Source organism: Protopterus annectens, chromosome 16.part0 (assembly GCF_019279795.1).
Source record: "Protopterus annectens isolate FY-2018-M chromosome 16.part0, PAN1.0, whole genome shotgun sequence".
Classification (NCBI taxonomy): Eukaryota; Metazoa; Chordata; order Ceratodontiformes; family Protopteridae; genus Protopterus; species Protopterus annectens.
In genome coordinates, this window is record NC_056750.1 from 148,498,736 (window position 1) to 148,519,012 (window position 20,277).

General features: G+C 33.8%; 1 protein-coding gene across 2 annotated transcripts in view; it reads right to left on the bottom strand.

Moving 5' to 3' along the window:
• Positions 1-229: 229 nt before the first annotated feature.
• Positions 230-20,277, bottom strand: part of LOC122791090 (pulmonary surfactant-associated protein A1-like) — a 443,204-nt gene continuing 423,156 nt past the window's right edge. For both annotated transcript variants that reach the window (XM_044058889.1, XM_044058890.1), the window contains exon 5: positions 230-856. In XM_044058889.1, the coding sequence (XP_043914824.1) occupies positions 480-856 (377 nt within the window). In that variant the 3' untranslated portion in view covers positions 230-479. The remainder of the gene's footprint in view (positions 857-20,277) is intronic.

Genomic DNA, 20,277 nt, shown 5'->3' on the forward strand with positions numbered 1-20,277 from the left:
ATAAACCAACTGACTTTAAATCTAACACATAGCACTTAATAACTCAGATATGTGAATCATTTCTGAATCCTTATCATTGGCAACTTGGAAGTGATAAAATATGAGCCAGACAGCTGTACTTTTATGCTGTTGTTGGTCATTTTGCAGGTTTTTTAGTGAAATGTGAAGAAAGAAAAAACATTGCTTGAATTAGTTGACTTTGTTAAAAATACCACAGTATGAAAAAGGATATGGGATCAAGTCTTCATTTTCCATTGAAAACTCACAAGCTGATATAAATAGTATTATCATTTATATTCTGTTATTGTTCAGGAATATCAGCATAGAAATGTATCATGTTTGCAAATGTTATAGTCATCACAAGTTATACATGCCAGGGGTAGTAATCAACTACATGTTCTTAGTATAAGTATTGTTGCCTCATTTTAACAATTCATATGAAAAAAATAAGTCATTAATACAGAAAAAATCTTGCAGTGTTAAAATTCACATATTATAAGAAGACTGGCAGTACACTTATAATCAGTCCATGTTCCATCTGCATACATCTGAACACAGTTATAATAACCATATTTGTTATATGGCTGACCCCCATACCATTTTGAGAATATAATTGGTTGTCCATCAAGATATACAAAGCTGCCTTCTTTTTCAAAATCAGAAATGCCAAGGTAAGCATATGTGTCATATTGTACTACAAACTTAAGTACAGCCTCGTTCTCATGATAATTCCTTGGAGCAGCAAGCATTGCACCAGCATTTGAACATTCTGTTTTCCCATCTTCATATGTCATTGTCTTCCCATTGCTAAAGAAATACTTCTCTGAAGTCTTCATCACACCTTGTAACTTCATGACTAAATGAAAACAAACACAGTGCATTATTTCATTTACTGAACTATGTATAGTTTTCAGAATATTTAAAACAATGTCAGCTTTAGAATATGAACTGCTTAGGAAAATACATTATGTATTGCCTCACTATAAGAAATACATATTATGTTTTGGAACCTGTGAAAAATAACTTGCCTGTCTGACATGTTTTTCTTAAAGTTTGGTCAAAAGATATAGGGTATTTGTCAGATTTCATTTAGTCAACTATTGAAAATCTCACTACACATCATATTATAAATCTAAAAGATGATGTAAATTCACATTATGGAAGAAAATGCAGTAATGTCAAGCATCAAATGTATTTGCAGTGATAGAAGTGGAATGTTTTTCATGGTAGTTTTTGAATGCCAGTATAGAATATGTATACTAGCAAATGCTTATGGATACCTCATCTTGGTGCTAAATATGCATCAGGAAATGTTACTAATTCATTTGAATGGAAGTGTAGTTTTCAGAGGTGATTTTAACTGTGTCCTTAGTATGGGAGCCACAAGTGCAGTTATATCCACTATAATCCATGCTACAGCTAAAGTTTAAAAAATAGATACAGTTAGTTAAATTAATGGATTTGATGAGAAGAAAAAATAATATTCCATCATTATTTTTAGGTACTTGTATGCAAACTACAATAGATAGAATATTTATATTTTTATAATAATAACATGCCCCATATCAGATAATAATTTACAGCAATAGTAGAACATATTAATTGTAAAATCAGTACAGAATATCTGCCTATATTGTTAAAATGAAATAATTTAAATAATTGTCAGAAAAAAGTAAATACTTGTTTTGAAAGTAATGACAAAGCAGGCATTAGTAGAAATACACTCTAGTATACTTTACAGTCGTATATGTATGGGAAAATTGCGCATTGGATCCAAAACAAACACAAACAATGTGGTATGAGTTGACAGCACCACCCACCCATCCATCCATCCATACATCCATCCTTCCACAAACCTTTTTTCTCATTTTTGCACATGGGGCGTGGGAGTCAGTTCAACAGTGACAATCATTTAGAGCCAAGCTTTATGATATGAGTTGATAGATATACAACAAAAAATAGATATTGCCAAAAAAGTGGAATTAGGAGATTTTTTTTAGATATAGGAAAAAGCAAAAATGTCTAAAAAAAACATTTGTGGTCATAAAAATGAAATAAAACTGAAGAAACTTATATCTTATAATATTAATCCCAGATGATTACATAAATTGGCCAATAGGTCAAATATTAACTTAATCTAACCAGATTAGTGCCATTAAGTATTTAGAAATTAATAGAAATTAACAGGCATCAACAATATAATTGATGAGTTTAGAAAATATTATGAGAATATCAATGAAATAAATGCAATGTGGAAAAAAATTAAATACAATTCCTTTTTGGACAATGACATATACAAGTAGTTATCAAAGGATGGTAAAGACCTATTTACAAAACAGAAGGAATTATAAGAAAACAAAGTTCCAAGGATAGCAGGATTAATTTCAGAAGTCAATATGTTATGTTTAACTAAAATTGTGTAGTTACTAACTCACATATATACTAATGTTCTGGATAAAAATGATATTCTGAGATCCTGGAAATATTCTGTAATAGTACCAATACTGAAAGGTGATTATTTGCACATGTTTTCTTCAAGCAACACTTTGAAATGTGGTTTGTAAACTGTTTATTTCCATATATGATGAAAACAACCCAAACAATGTAGAACAGTCCCCAAAAACAGATGCAGCAAACTCCAAATGCTAAACAAACTTGCCCTTGATGGAAGGTAACCAGATAAATCAGCAACACTGCAAACCAAATAACACAAATCTTATTTATTCTACAAGAATAAAAGTGAACGCTTTTGCAGTGACAACCACTGCTTCATCAGACACTTTCTACACACCACTTCCACACATAAATACTGTTTGAAATCAATGAAGGCCAATCATATTGGTATAACAATTAATTAAACTTAATTACATTCAGAAATAAAGTACTTTTTAAAGTAACAGTACACCAATACATTATAGCATGGTCCTATAAGTAAGTCACTAAAATACAAAATACAGAATATAAAAATACATGCCTACAGATATAAACCCTTATCATCTTTGATGTGCATGGGACTATTTTAACTTCCTAGACTTAAGGGCTGGCTTCAGGGTCACATTATCATTAAGGCCTCATCCCCTGTGTGCCCCTAGTCTTAGAATCCACTTCACTTCAAGATTCTCTGTTGAATTTATCAAATCTCCCAATCTAACACTGATGTTTTGTACTTGCAGGATTTGAAACAGGAAAGAATGTTCTTCACCATTAGCCAAAGTATGTTTGGCTAAGACACTATAGTCCTGCCCTCTTCTGGTACAATAAAGTATGGTCTCTAATTCTTTCTCTAAGGTGGAGGTTGTTTTTTCCTACATAGAATTGATAACATATTCTACAGTGAGCAACGTATACCACGTTCTTAGTGTTACAGTTGGTGGAATTTCTTAATTCCCATAGGTGACCTGTATCGGGGATTCATCTATGTATATGCAATGGGCACAGTTCCCACATTTCTGTGTGCCTTTCCAATCTGTGTTTCTAATGATTCCCTCCATGGTTGCTTTAGGGTAACATCATTTTTGTTTTAAGCTTTTTTTGTTCTTAAATACAAACTGTGGGTGATTACCCACAACATTTGTAGTTTCCTCATCAACCAAGAGCATATGCCAATTCTGGGAGATAAAATTCTGAAATTTGCTCACACCCATACTATAGGGTATAACCATGGGTGTTACTGGTAATCTCCTTTGCTTATTATTTATCACCATTTTCTTCGTTGCTCTAGCAGAGTAGTAGGGTCTTGCTCTACCACCCCTCTCCTGCATTACTTGTATATAGGCTCTATTAATTTCACCTTCAGTGTAACCTCTGTTCAAGAATCCTGCTCTCAATTTGTTAAGTTAACTTTCAAACACATGTTCCTGGCAAAAAAGGCGGGAAACTCTCATTGCCTGTCCTTTTATGATATTACAAAAAAATACTAGGGTTATGCATACTATCCCTGTCTATTAAGGCAGGGTGGTAGCATTGTTTTCTATGTAATTTAGTTACCCAATTTGAATTTTCCTTATATACAGTAACATCTTGAAAATCTATATTATCATGAGAGCAATTTAAAGTGAATTTCAAAAATGCACTAGTTGTATTAATATGTGAATGAAACAGCTTCAGTTCTTCTTCAGTGCCTCTCCATAAAATAAAAAGATCATCCACAAACCATCTGAAGAAGGCTATCTGTGGATTCATTACAATATGCTCAAGTTCCCATGCTGCCATTATCAAGTTTGCATAAATATTGGCACAACTAGTGCCCATTGCAACTGCCAAACATTGTCTATAACATTTCTCTTTAAACATGAATATATTATTTTCGCGTACCAATTCTAGAAGCATACAAATGAAGTCTATCTTATCCAAATATAGTTGACCCTATGAGAATATCAATGAAAAAAATGCAATGTGGATAAAAAACTAAATACAATCCTTTTTGGACAATGACATATACAAGTAGTTGTCAAAGGATGGTAAAGACCTATTAACAAAACAGAAGGAATTAAAAGAAAACAAAGTTCCAAGGATAGCGGGATTAATTCCAGAAGTCAATGTGTTATTTCCAACTAAAGTTGTGTAATTACTAACTCACATATATACTAATGTTCTGGATAAAAAAGATATTCTGAGATCCTGGAGGTATTCTGTAATAGTACCAATACTGAAAGGCGATTATTTGCACATGTTTTCTTCAAGCAACACTTTGAAATGTGGTTTGTAATCTGTTTATTTCCATATATGTTGATAGAATAAAAACAATTCACACTTGATAAATAGAGATCAAGTAGTATTCATTGTCAATTGGCAAACCTAGGAAAATATAAAAACAATAACAATCCCAGGAGAATATGTTTAAAGGAAGAATGAAAGATGGCATTTTAGTTTGACATAGAAAATCCTTTGATTGTATTAAACTGGAATTATGTGTTTATAATATTTAAAAAATAACTTTCCCCTTACATTTATAAAGCTATTGTAAGCTCTTTATAATGACAATAAAACCTAACTTAAATTAGGCCCTTATCTCTTAGAAGTAGTAAACATTAAAAGGGTCACTAGACAATGGTACTCAATGTCACCTATAATTTTTGATCCAGCTATGGAACCATTCACTAATATTATTTGAAGTAATACAGGCAGAGAGGGTTTTAAGATAAATAATTAATACGCGATAAAATACTACTCTTCATAGATGACATTTTATTAACAGTTACTAATGCAGAATTTTCCTTTAAAGAAGCACAAAATTATATTAAAAAACTTTAATGATGTTTCTGGTGTGAATTTTAATAGTAATAAAACAAAAGGATGGAGTCTGTAAAGCTCATGGAATCCAGCACATTACGCCGATATGAACACAAAACTTGTGGATAACATTGTAATATGCTAATGTACAACAAGACACTCAGAGCAGCTCAGCGCAAAATGGAATATCAGAGTTCCAATGGTGCATTATAGAAATACACAAGTAATCCTTAATTATAAGAAATGGTTTCCAATAACTTTGTACAGTACCAAACAAATGGAAAGATGATCACAATTCAAGAATTCTGATAGTTGTTTAGAAATATAATCTGTACAGTAAGGTTACAGTGAACTATGGAATGTAACTGACTCCATTGTGATAACCAAAGGGAAAAAACACATTAAAAATGCCAGCTATCCCAATGTAAGCCACATGACATTCATAACATAAATTTGCAGGAGTACAGACAAAAACATCTCAGACAACCACAAATATTTCTGTATTTCATCCACTAGCTTATAATATGTGCTTCCAAGCTGCAAGGCTATTGTATTCACATAACTCATTACACCAAACTCAGAGACAACTACAAATATCTACATAATACATATACCATTAAAGGATATCTGCTTGGACTTATGGATTCCAATGGAATCTGTACATTTTCTAATAAAATTTAAAGGCAAATTGTAATCATGGCCACATTGCCATAGCTAACATTTACTAACAATGGGTTCAGGATTTTTGTGAGGAACAAAGGTAATGCACAGACCCAAGAAAAGTGAGGCACAGAAAAGAGCATGTGGAATATGGGTGAAGAAGAAGGACACGCAAGAGGGATGCTGGAATAGGAAAATCTGAGGGAAAGTCAGAGGGGTATGGGCAATTTTTTTTTTTTTTTGGTAGGGACAGGCCCCTTTTTTATGTTTAAATAAAACAGAAGGAAAAGTAAAGCTCGGGATAAAGGAGGTGAAGGTAATCACAGGACACAGGTATACCCATAAAACAAATAGCACAACAGAACACAGACAAAGGTTGGGAAAAAGCAGTAAGGACAGGTAAGTAACACACTGCACAACACGGGCAATGGAAAGTTGACAGAGTGGGGATGCATAACACTCATGGTGAAATGCAGAAAAACAGATGCAATATCACATTACAACATGTTGCGGACTGTGTGGTAGTCATACCTTCATATGTTTAACCAATGATAAATGTGTGTTGAAGGGGAATAAATAAGGATCGGGATACATGTAGTCTGTCAGCAGTGCAGATATAAGCCAAGCAGCATCACAGATGAGCAAATGCAGGTTTAGCAATGGTAGATAACTCCAGAGGACAGAGCTAAATCTAAGACCATGCATGTAAAAGGCAAATAACCAAGCAAAGTGCCAAACGGAAGTACTGCAGGAGAGCAACAAACGTTGCTGCATACACAGGTAGGTGTACACAACCAAAACAAACATGTAATGGTATGTATGTATGTATGTTGCACGTATGCCATGTCAAAGGCAACATACAGGTGTAGATGAGTACGTATATCTGTCAGTGGCATAAATAGAATGTAAGTGAAATCAAGGTCAATGCACATGGGTCTATATTAGGAAATCAAAAACCCGCTTGAGTGAATTGGAATTGAGCGACACATATAGCGTGAACTACGGTAATGGTGAACGTTCAAAACCGCGAAACACGAAATGTCGAATTGTCATGGTTAGCCCATCTGCAGTATAGCTCCATAAGGTAAGTGTGCGATAGTTACGAACCTTACGGTTTGGGTGCGGGTTAAGGTAAGTGCATAGATAGTAACATATGTAAGGTTTATTGTAGGGTTAGAAGTAGGGTTTTGTTAAGTGTATGTGTGTGGATTATTTGTTTTGTTTGGGTATATATCTGTAGGGTAAGTGTGCAATAGTTCCGGGTGTGGGTAAAGGTAAGTGCATAGATAGTAACATATGTGAGGATTAGTGTGGGGTTAGAAGTAGGGTTTGTTTAGTGTATATATGTTGTTTTATTTATTATGTTTGGGTATATAGTATGTAGTGCGCAGTGGTGTTGGCCGACTATGAAGATTCGAGATTTGAAATTTCACAGTTTAGGGGGTTCGGCGTATTTACGGTTCGGGCTATGTGTGTTGGTGTTGTGGTGTTCGCTCAAATGGGTTTTCGGTTTCGTAATATAGACCCAATGCACATACATGCAGACACCAATGACATGTAATAATATGTTAAAAATTGTAGCAGTAAAGCATAATGAATATAGCAGGTTGTGCACATGGATGTGAAAAAACAACTACACCGGGTAACACACAAGCATAATGAAAACAAGGATGTACTGCAAGCATTAGCCAGCAACATTATATATATGTTATACATTGAGCAATGGGCATACATGTGGCACATGTTCAATATGTCAAAATAAGAAATGGCAATGGACAGTAGTTTTAACAAAGGCAAATATACCTGCAAAAAATACTAAGGAAATATGAACGTGGGAGGGAGGTGGACAACCTGGGTCCATATCAGGGTAAAGCAGGACATGGTAAGTTACACAATGCAATTGCATGTGTAAAGTACACAGGGTGCTGTAGAAACCACACAGACATACATCTAAACAAATGGAAAATGTATGTCAAATGGCCAGATGGATTGCTGATGTCATGAGAACTGGACATGTATAAAACACACATACACAATAATGTGCAATCATGTCACATCAACATGCATAGGTAAACAATCTAAAAATTAAAAGCACATATGCATAGATTGTCATGCAAATGTCAAATAAAGAAGTGCAGGTGTATGTCAACCACGCTGCTTATTATGGAGCAGAGAACACTCCTGTGGGCATCATTACAGCACATCAGCAGTCAATCACTGAATGCTCAATTGTCAGAGGTACATTTATCTGTCAGTATGTGTCCGACTATGTGCACACACACACGTGTAGTCATTTAATGTGTACAAGTATTTATGGAAGGTGTACACTGATTTCAGAACGTTATGGTTGTGGAAATGCTACATACAGCATAGTATAATGTGCTGTGAAAAAAATGTGTCATCTGTAACATTCTGTACAAATTAACATTACCTTGCTGTTTGATGCAGTCAGAAAAAGAGGACCGCACATAGACATGATGCACCTATATATGAGCCCACATGGCATCAGTATTGCCAATCCATGACAAAATACCACATCATGACAATGGAACATCATGACAACTGTCATCCAAAAACATGCAGAATGACATGTCTTTATGTTACACATACCTGATATGGCAAAACAGAAATCTAAGTCATATGACACTGTTTGTTATGGGGTATGGACAACATATGCTGTCTGTCAGTTACTCCAGTAATGCATACGTTTACTGGCTACCTCTTGCAGCACTATCTGTAGGTTAACTACCACAATGCATGGACAGTTGAATGTGTGGAGAAACTGTAATGTGCTAATGTCTGCCATGCACACATTGAAACCAAAGTAAATGTCATGTGATAATAACCCATAAGAATGACAGGCACATGGTATGCATGCCCAGGAGTGAATATACAGTTCTCTCAATGAAATGGCAGTCACCATATTGGCAGCATAACAGAAGTGGAGCACATAGACAATACTTACCGACCAGATGTACCACGCTGATGAGGGTCAGACTCCTGAATGATCTTACTAGCTATCACCCTGAATGAATCCTACATAGCCTGTGCCATCACCTTAAAGAAGGTCTCCATCATGTCCTTCATCTGTATTCAGAGCACAGTGGTGATGACCATGGCCATGGTGTCTGAAGCAAATGCAATACCAATGTTGAATTGAAAACCATGCCACACAATATGCAAACAGCAGTGTTAACACTTACACAGCAGACACCCATTCACTCTGTGAACAGAGAGATGATGCCCAATAGATCAATCATCAGAAAACATAGACATAATAGTGTACCAAATTATACATCCTAAGAATTAGTCACAGAAGTTATACTTGTTTGTAAAACATTCACCTTAAAACCTGTGTGACAGATACACCTAAACAACTGTCATTTAGGCTGTGTATTAATTAAAAAAATGTGTGCTGAAAAAATGGTTCAAAGATACATGATATATCAACACTGTAATATTTTATATGCAGTTGTAAGGACAGCTACTGTTTGATGATTTCACTTACCTTACAGATGCATGATGGGTATTTCTGCATTCTAATCAATAAACATGCAATATTGAAAATTATAGGTCTGAAAACAGGGGAAGATGCATTTCACTTCATAACATATGTAAAGTAATCAACATACCTCTCTCCCACCACTACTTATCAAGCTTGTGCATCTACACAATGCACATGGCTCTATTACAACTGTGATCCTCAGCATTGGTTACACATGGCTTTATTTTGACTGTGATCCTCATCACCTGTAATAAAAAATATGAAAAATGTATTCCTCAAATAACACTGACATACATTTCTCAATACAGTTTGTAGACATTTCTTTCTGAACAACATTACATAAGCACAATACATAGTTAAAATTTTTATTCAAGTGTTATGTTTAAACACAGATTGGAAAACATGCGATTAAACCCTACAGCTGACCTCTAACCTTGCAATCTACTTGCCTACTTACCACTTCTTAACTGTAAAAGCATGTTTTGCAGGCAGTGAAAAAAGTTTATGCTATGACATCATCTTGAGGGGATGGTCTACTAATAATGACCAGGCTTAGGGTTGCAAAATATGAACATGTGCTGCTCATGTAGCTGGAAAAACACATTCATGTTATCATTGTGTTCAGATACATTAACGGTAATGCAAAGCATACAATCCTCAGGCAGTGTGACAGTGTCATGTGGCATACAGCTTCTGTGAACAGAAACATATATGTTGCTGTACATTATAGACACAGAAAGATATGTGTGAGAACCATTATTCCTTATCAAATTGCGCATCACTAGTTAATACATATATCTTCCCTTTTCTTCACTTCACTTGTTAGTCTTCCCATTTCAGTCCCTCAAGATTTGAGGTTGATATTGTTCTGCTATTGCCTGCAGTATTTCATGACAAAACAGACTTTTATAGCATTTTTAAAAAGTATACAATATTTACCTAAACTTGCTCAGACATATAAAAAAGACTTATCAAGATGTTCTACAAGATGCTACCACAGTTACATAGCTAATGTTAATGGAATATTACGAATTATGGATGTATCAGTAGGAATTTGATGAGTAACCAAGTTATTCACAACTACACTAAAAATATACATTAATATCAATAAGTGTAATATGCTGTAAATGAATGATATGGGTATATTAAATCAATATAATTCAAGGTATATGTGTCCCCTTCAAGATTTGAACACACTGTGCACAAAAATCAAGACATGGTGGGTTGTTTCCTTGCAAGCTGAGCTAACAGTAATCAATACAAGTGAATCTTCAACAAATAGGTCGTTCTCTCCAAACAATTTTGTTCAACAATTGATGTTATCAGACCGTTATGGATTAAAGTATTATTCATAAAGACCATAACAGTGAATCATTACCATGAACAACATAAACCTTAATATAAAGCATTGCAATATGTTTTTTTTCCAAAAAATGTTATGGGTGAAGTTAACCGAGGTTTCCCCTATGTGGTTTGAAACTCACAGGATGCCACAATTTAAACATGTTGACCAGCTGTTTTACAGGCTATGCTAATATCCAACAAGGTTTTCATTGTTGAAAACAGTTACTGCAGGTCTGTATTCAAAATGCTGTGGTTAATGGAAGACTACAGAAAATGCATATGATTTTTACACCCTTCATAGTGAAGACATAACAGCTATCAACACATAACTAAAAATATATGCGTAAGCAATGGAACAGGCATTAATATTTAAATTAAATAAATGTTTCTGTGTAATTGTTTAGGAAGAAAGATGTGAGTAAGTTATATACATGTTTATCTTACAACTTGTAATGGTCATATAGGTGATACAGTGAGACTATAATGGAAAACGATGAAATACACAGTCAACCGAAACCTAGGTGATATAGATGTCTCTGATACATGAGAACAGAGGCTATATGAGATTAAGTAGTTAGGGATAACAGGGCATATCTATGATTTAGTATATATTAACTATTTTTTTTTAAATATTTGTAACTTCTGATTGTTTCAAAATATATATATATATTGATACCTGTGTGAACAAAAAGCTGTTTATCGGCTTTTGACATAAATTGGGTCTCTGACAGTTATATCCTTGTATGTTTTATGGAACAAGGTTTTTAAATGGTTACAAGTTATGTTTCCTGTAGAGTTTAATGTTAAAGTACTGTTTTATCTCTCATTGGCATTGAATGTGATTTTACTGTTTGGAAGTATCTGACAGTTAAACTTTGCATTTGTTACTGTAAATAAGCAGACTTTGTGACACAGTTAAAGTGAAGTTGGGAAACTGTACTGCATAGTGTGCTGGGGAGGAAAATGTCAGTTTGAAATCTAAGAAGTGAAGCTTTCTTACTTAGCTCATGACATCATGCATTCTATGCATGCATATCAGATTACATTACATCTAATGTGTATATGCAAGCCTAATTGTGAATGTTAAGACTCTGATTGGTTAATATAGCATAGTAGGTTTCTTTTACAAGAATTATGAGCTACACTGTCTGCAAACATATTCATGGTTCCCTTTTATAATCGTGACTATATGTTGTGATCAAATATATACAGAAATGTTATTTTTTCTTGTAAGGAGTTAATTATAGCCACTATTTCTAGTGAATATACTGTAGTTTTTTATAAATAGATCTTTATAAATAACTTTCCTATGCAGTTAGCAAGTGTTTAGTATAGGCTTATACTTTTACAGGAAATGCTTATGACTAATGGTAAGAACTTTAAAGATACTCAAACACCGTTCTAAATCCTAGCAAATATAGGTATGAATAATTTTGATTGAACTATAATTACTTTGCATTTAATATGTGGATTTCTTTATTCTATCCTAGATATTATTTATATTCCAGATGTCATGTTTTCAGTTATTATAAAGTCATATATTTTAGTATATTAGCACTTTATGACAGGGAAAGAGCTCAGTAATACCTATGACTTGTGATAACACAACAAACAAGTTATGAGTTTCAGTATTACCCTATTACTATGGTAGATATTTACAGCTATCTCTATCTTAATTTGTCTTTGAGTCATTCACTTTTACAACCTGTTATCCATAGTAAGTTTTGTATAAATAATGTTTTTGTACTAATTTTTGTCATTCTAACTGATGCCAGTTAATTATTATTGATTTAGTCAGTTATTTAAACATCTGCTTTTCCACAAGTTTAGGAGTTAATTAAGGACAAATATGTCTTATGGAATATTTCTAAAAATCTATGCTGACATCTTTTGGGAATGACACACACTCACTATGTGCTAACGCCCAATTCTCATGAATTTTTTATTTAGTGGGAGTTTGTCATAATAAGATTTATTCAGAGGGCAAGTAAATACACATGCTAAATGATTCTTTGATTTGTTCGGCCATTTTGAAGCTTTTATTAGCACTAATATAGATGACATGCTTAGGTATTTTGGGCAATCATTTAGATTGTTAATAAAGCTAATGTTTCCATAGTCTATTAAGCATTAAATTCAGATTATATATATCAAAATATGTCTCTTGCTTCCTTAGTGAATAATTACTGTTTAAATGTTTAATGTTTATAATAATAGTGTATGCAGCTCATCTCTAAAACCTAACTGGAATTAATATCTGATTAGTTGTTTATCACTACTATTTTTCTCTTAATTTATAATATATTCTCCATATTTTACTTTGTTTTCATGGGCTTGAACCAACAAACATTGATGGTTGGGATGGGTAGTCTAGTAGATTTAGTTTTATTTGCTAGACTAGGAATGTATCTCATTCCATGTATAGGGTGTATTAAAGTTTATATCAGAGTGAAATATACTAATTTTTTTGTTATTTAACTGTTTTCTAGTTTTTAAATGCCTGACACAATTGTTTTACTTTTATCCTTCATGGGGAAAGTTATTTGGATTGAGATAAATAGAAATACAAAAATTGATATTCTATTATGTATTCAGGAAGAGTATTATGTATACAGGATTCTATTAATACAAGTTCCTTTATTATTTGTTATCTTTAAAGAATTCTGATATGGATTTAACTTTGATATCCTTAAATACTAATGGCTTAAACAACCCATATAAGAGAGCCAACCTACCAAGGTATCTTAAACTAAACAAGGCTCAAGTAGTTTTTCTTCAAGAGACACACTTTAAAATAAATGACACATTTATGTGGGACCCTAAAGAATACACAATACTTGCTCAATCTTCTTATAAAAATAAGACCAGTAACAGTTCTATGGAAAAATACTATCTTAAATCCCCAAATCATTTACAGACATGTAGATAATGATGGATTCATGGCCTTAGTTATACTTAAGTTTAATAATAGAATTTGGACCCTGGTTAATTTATACTGGTTCCTGGGTTTGGAGGCTGGACTAGCTAAGGAACACTTAGACTTTATTACAACTGCTTCTAAAGATAATACTATTATTTCAGTTGTATCACATATGTTACAGAAACTACGAATAGGAAATCTAGACTATTGTCCTCAGCCAAACAGTTAAAAAAATGGACAGAAATGTTTAAATTAAAAGATACCATTAATGCTTTGGGACCAAATTCTTTACTATTCTCACACCAGGACTATAGACATGGTACCCAAACTAGAATAGATAAAATGTATATCTCACAAGATCTTTATTCTAAAATCTTGAATTTTTCAATACAACCTTGTCCCTTTTCAGATCAAAATTCCCTCTTGGTAGCAATACACTTGGAATTCAATCAATTAGTTACTACTTCAAGGATTCTTTCATATATCACAAAAATTAAAGACTTTAAATCTTGGATAACTTCTGCACTTCAGCTTTTCTCAGAGATTAATTATAAACCTGAAGCAAACACAATTATAGTTTGGCATTCTCTTAAGATCTACCTATATGGTAAAACCATTAACTGGTACAAAAATAAAATTGAAGATTGGGACTCAGAGTTACAGCAACTACAAAATCAAATATTATCTCTTAAATCTAATAAAAACTTAATTGCTACAGATAATAAGAGGAAAATAGAAGAAGCAAATAAGAAATACAATGAACTATTATCCCATAAAACTAATTTAGCTATGGAAAATCTGAAATTAAATTCTTATGCTACCTCTCCTAAGCATCTTCATAACCTATCTATGAAAGTTAAGATACAATCAAAAATTAATAACATTGATAGTATCTTTAATGAAGGGAAAAGGAAAAAGGTCTCAGACATAGGGGACATTCTGGAAGCTTGCAATTATCATTATGCAGAGCATCATAAAGATAAAATAAGTACAAATGAATGTGAGAAGTTAGAGAATATAGTTCCCAAAATAACAAAATTTCCTGAGGAACTTAAGTTAGATCTACAAAAACCTATTTCTCAAAAGGAAATTATATATGGGATTAAAGGAAGTAAGTCTAATAAAGCACCTGGAATATATAGCTTAATTATCAAAATTTATAGATTGTTCCCTTCTTCTATAATCTCTCTCCTACATAAAACCTTTCTTGAAGTTCGAACATTAGCAAATATTCCTCCTTCTTGGACATATTCTCTAATTTCCCTATATTAAAAGAGAATAAGGACCCTAATCATTGCAACTCATAAAGACCAATTTCTTTGTTGAATAATGATTATAAACCATTTATGTCAATTATAGTCAATAGATTGAAAATACCCATATCTAAAATAATTAATGAAGACCAAACTGGTTTCATTCATAACAGGCATACACAGGATAATATTAAAAGAGTATTAACTCTGGTAGATTACCTCAATAGAGGAAACCATGAAAGACTGATAATAGGTCTAGATATTCAAAAGGCATTTGACTCCTTAAATTTGAGTTATTTATTTAAAGTCTTACAGTTATTTGATTTTCCCCCTTTTTATAACAATGATAACAAAAATCTATGAAAACAATCTAGCATATGTCAAATTAGGTCCCTTTACTTCCAAAGCAATCCAAATCACAAAAGGTACTAGACAATGATGTCCCATGTCCCCTACCCTATTTGTTCTGGCCATAGAAATACTTGCCATTTTAATACGTAATAACCCAAAGATAAGAGTTATAAATATATATGACCAATATATTTATAAAATAATGATGTTTGCTGATGGTGTCTTACTTACCTTACCCAACTCTAAGGAAGTGATAGGTGAAATGGATATAGTAACAACAAATTTCCAAAAAATATCAAGCCTCTCCTTCAACAAATCTAAATCAAAATATTTATTATTAAATAAAAAAGGAAATACAAGTTCCAGTTAATCATATTATTGGAAATCAAGTTTTAACTCTAGACTATTTAGGAATAGTCCTAGGCAAGAATATAGAGGAAATCTTACAGCTTAACTATGCTAAAGCCATAAGCTTAATCAAGACATTAATAAGCAAATTGAATAATTTGTTTATAACTTTTGATGATAGGTTACAACTGATAAAAATGTTTTTGTTACCTAACATATTATATATAGCACAAGAGGATTCCGGCGTGTAGCTTGCAAGACATTACCCTGCGAGCTACATCGCCGAAACCAAATGGCTGCATCAGCACTTTGCCATAGTGCAAAGTGGCTGAAAAGCATAGCTGCTGCAATTATAATCTATGGACAGGCAGCTACAGCAGTACGGGATGTGTAACGCATTTCTTCTTCTCATGCAAGGAATGCATTTATGTAATTATTTATTTATTTTGTTGTCAGACACTAATGCTGACTGGTCTCATACTTTTTATGACTGTACTAATATTAAACCATATTGAAATGAGATTAACAAATTTCTTCATGCTATCTATACTGATATATTTGTTTTGGCAGAATCCTTAATTTTAATGAATGTTGTTAATAGTAATAATATGAAGAAAGATGACCTGTATTTGTTGTGGACAATGTTAGCAACAGCCAGAAAATGTATAACTAGAAGATAGAACTCTAATGTAGCACCCACAATGGAAGAATTCCTATCATCACTGAAGAAATTCATACTAATGGAGAAAAGAACTAAAGAGTTAAGAACTTTTCCTAAAACATTGGTTAATAGTCCGTGGAGGAAAGTTTTGAATTTGATTGATACCCTACAGATGGAACCAAACTCTTCCTAACTATCATAGTTTATATAATAACTTATTATTTAACTATAAATGTTTTATCTGAATCCTTTTTGCCAGGCTGAATGTAAATACTGTAAGTAGTTATTGAATGTTATGAATGTATTAAATTATTGTGTTATTTCATCACAATAAAAATCATTTGAGTGAAATCAAGTAGTTAGATGGTTTAAAACATATCTACATCTACAAAGAACATACTTATGGATAGTATACTCATTTTAAATAAAATTCTCATAGTAAAGATGGCAGTATTTATAAATTCTACTTAATTATCCCCGCAAGCTAATTCTCACAGCAGGTAATATATGGGTATAAAGATATCTATCTGATATATAAATGGTTGCTTGAAATATTTGTAAAATCTGTAGGAATGCTCAGGTATAAGTAAAATATTGGTACCTACTATAGGGATATGTGGGCTGCCTCTGCACCTCCTTTGAAAATCTGCTGTGTTCCTCCAATGTAGGTCATCACAGTGGTGAGGAACCTGCACTCCAGTGCAGTAGATCCCCATTTTTCTTTGATGCTCCCTTGTGATCTTGGTTCACATGTCGATCACAACAAAGTTCCTGGGTCTGGCTCTCATCTTCTGCTCCAATCTGGCATACATGGTCAACAGCTGAGTTGTCTCCTTGTCAGTCCAGATGGGTGCATAGACATGTCTCAGCCTCCTCAAAGTAGCCGCCATAATCCTGAAGTAGAAAAAATCTGAAAAATACAAAAACACAGAGATGCTCACGGAGGTACCACTCAGTTTGCGTTAGCAATTGTCTGATCAGTAAATGTATCAAAATCAATATTTGAAAGTGGCACTGATGTCATGTTCTAAGATCATTGGAAGGCAACGGGCACATGCCATACATGGTATAATTTATCGATACCTATTGAGTGTTTACACAGTACACCTGGGTGTTTTGGTGCATCGCAGCAGTTTACAAGGATGCGCACGAATATTTCAAAAATTTGAATTTTAATGATCCTCATTAATTATGTATGGCACAAATGGTACTTAATGTTGGGTGCAGACAAGATGCCCTTTGATTATGTGATTCTGAACAAAAGGTACATTGGCAATAGGTAGAATTTCTGTTGTGGTGATTAGTAAATCCGTTAAAGATACCCATTTCAAAAGGCACATGTTTAAATTCATACTTAGTCAAAATGTTAATTTTAACAGAAGTTGTCATAAGTTACTGGAGCAATGCTGTCTTGAAATGTATGCATATAGGTGTTATTCTCACATGGGGTAGTTGGCTAGGCTTAAAATGGCCTACAAGAGCAGTTAGCCTAGTACTAATCAATGAATCTATGAACTTACTCTTCTAAATAGTTTATTTCAGTTCCATATATAGTTGTTTAGCCAGACTTCCACTGCAAATGATAACAGTATATTAAGGAGGATTTATGGATCATCCAAAATTCTTACTGGCAATTTCTTGCACTTATGGATTCTGACACTATCTGTATCTAGCATGTGATATTACAGATATTTCTTAAGTCATGTTTTCTAAAAAAAAACTGTTAAAAATGTGCTGTGTGCTGTTATGAATATTTCTTTGATGGTGCCTCTTAACAAAGATGTTATCACTACTGGCTCAATATACTATGGAGCTATAGTGTCTGTGGCCTGACTGCAGATCCAGAAGTATTCCAACACTTTCTGTAAGTTGTTCTAGTGGTACTCTTTATAGTATTTTAATGTGAGATACAAGCCATCTCTGGTGGCATGATGCTGTTGGATTTGGACATTCCTTCCACATATATGTAGTGTCAGGGGTTCTAATACCACTCACTGTCCAGATATTACAAGTTATGTTGATTTTACAAATGTTACACATGAAGGCATTTTTATTACTTTTTACATGTCATGTTAGTATTTATCACAAACAGTGTTATACAGATCTTTGCACTGCACAAGAATGCACACTGTTTATATTGAAATATGCTGTTCACAGACTCAAATGCATGCTTGTCCTCAAACATGAATATTGTCATGTGTGTATCAATGTCTTTCAGATGGCCAACTGTGTTAGGCGTGACAACTTCTTCTCACAGGAAAATGAAATCATAACTGATGCTCTTGGCCAACGTGGAAGGAGACTACAAGGGCGTTCAGGTGATATTGTTTGGAAAAATGAAATCTGGATGGACCTCACAAACAGGATAAATGCAATTAGAAGACACAATTTATCTTGTGAGGCCTTGTAGATGATGCTGCCTGGACATGATTCTTTGGTCAGCCAGCAGAGTGACATATTATGAGAGATTGAGAGATGCCACTGGTAGTGGACCCCCATTGACCCTAGTTGACATCACAATATCTTTGGCCTCACTTCATACAGCAAGAGGGTGATGCATCTCTGGTGGTGGGATTGAAGCTGGAGTTCTAGGACAGACATGTATGTATTTATTTCCATTACAGAAATGAGTATTGTGACAATCACTGTATATTGCTGTAGTATGCATATTCATGTATGGCTGTTTTTGATTTACAGTAGCAGAGCTGAGTCATGAGTACACTTCTACACAGGGTGAGGATGATAAACGTATAAGTATAATTACATGCGTTGGTACATCTGAGTTATAGAAAGAGAAGTCCAAATGACATTTGTAATGTTGTTTGTATTTATATTCACAGGTCCATCCACTTAGGGAGTACACCAGGGATCAGTAGGTGAGTGTCTCTGTACTGTTAGTGTGACCACTACCTTGTTAGTGCCTCCACCTCATTTGATGGCACTGCTGTTTACTGTTATATTGTTGTTTCCCTACCATTGAACACTACAGGTACATCCAGTGGTGGGGCAAGCCAATCATTATGAAGTGCAGAAAAAACAGGTATGTTACAGCAATATCATCAGAGCTTTCAGTAATGTTTAGCACACATGATACCTGATATTTTTGTCAATATTTGTCAATAAAGACACTTCTGGTGTACAGTTGCAATGTCCATTATGTGAGTATTTGCAGTCAATACTATGTTTTTTATGTGATGTTGTCAGTATTCCTTTTGCTAAATACATGACTGTGTTATCTTTCTCTTTACTTTTCAACTGTAGGATTCAAAGTCAGCTCATGACCTCTATACAGCAAGTGTCAAGTGCACATATGAGTGGTATGTGTATATCACACATTCTGTATGTTTTAACTGTGTTCATGTGGTTAAAGGTGCAAATGATGTGATCTGTAATGTTTTTTTCCCTCCACTAGATGAAGTTCACCTCAGTGGAACACTGCAATCATCCCATGGGTGTTTGCCAGCTGTGTTTTTTTATGCATCATATATATGCCATGTATGTTGGACATGTCAAAAGATTTTATGCTTATGTTATGTACATTCCATGAAACATGCATACAGTAGACTGCAAGTGAAGTCATTAGTATTTCTAACACAGCAGTGAAAGATATATAAGCCAAATGCATTTGGTATCCATCATGTGATGTAAGCACATTGTCCTGATCTGTGTCTTTGTATCTTGGTAGCACATCAACTTTCTTTAATATCCTGTAGTCCATCCAATGATCATGATGTCATTCATGATGTGTCTCAACATGGTAGTATAGTCCTTGGCACAGAGAACCTTGAGTTGCTTGGAGAGTCCATCTATGAAGTTGCCAGTGATGTTGCACTGGATGTAGTCTCATATATGGACGTTCACTTGTTGACACACTTAGAAGAGATGTTGAACAGGGTGATGCCATTGACCAACACACCACAGTTTGGAGCACTTCTGTTAGCAGTTCCACACAACAACGAAGAAAGGGCATTGCAGTAGATGTAGGTGAGCAGATGGTGTACAT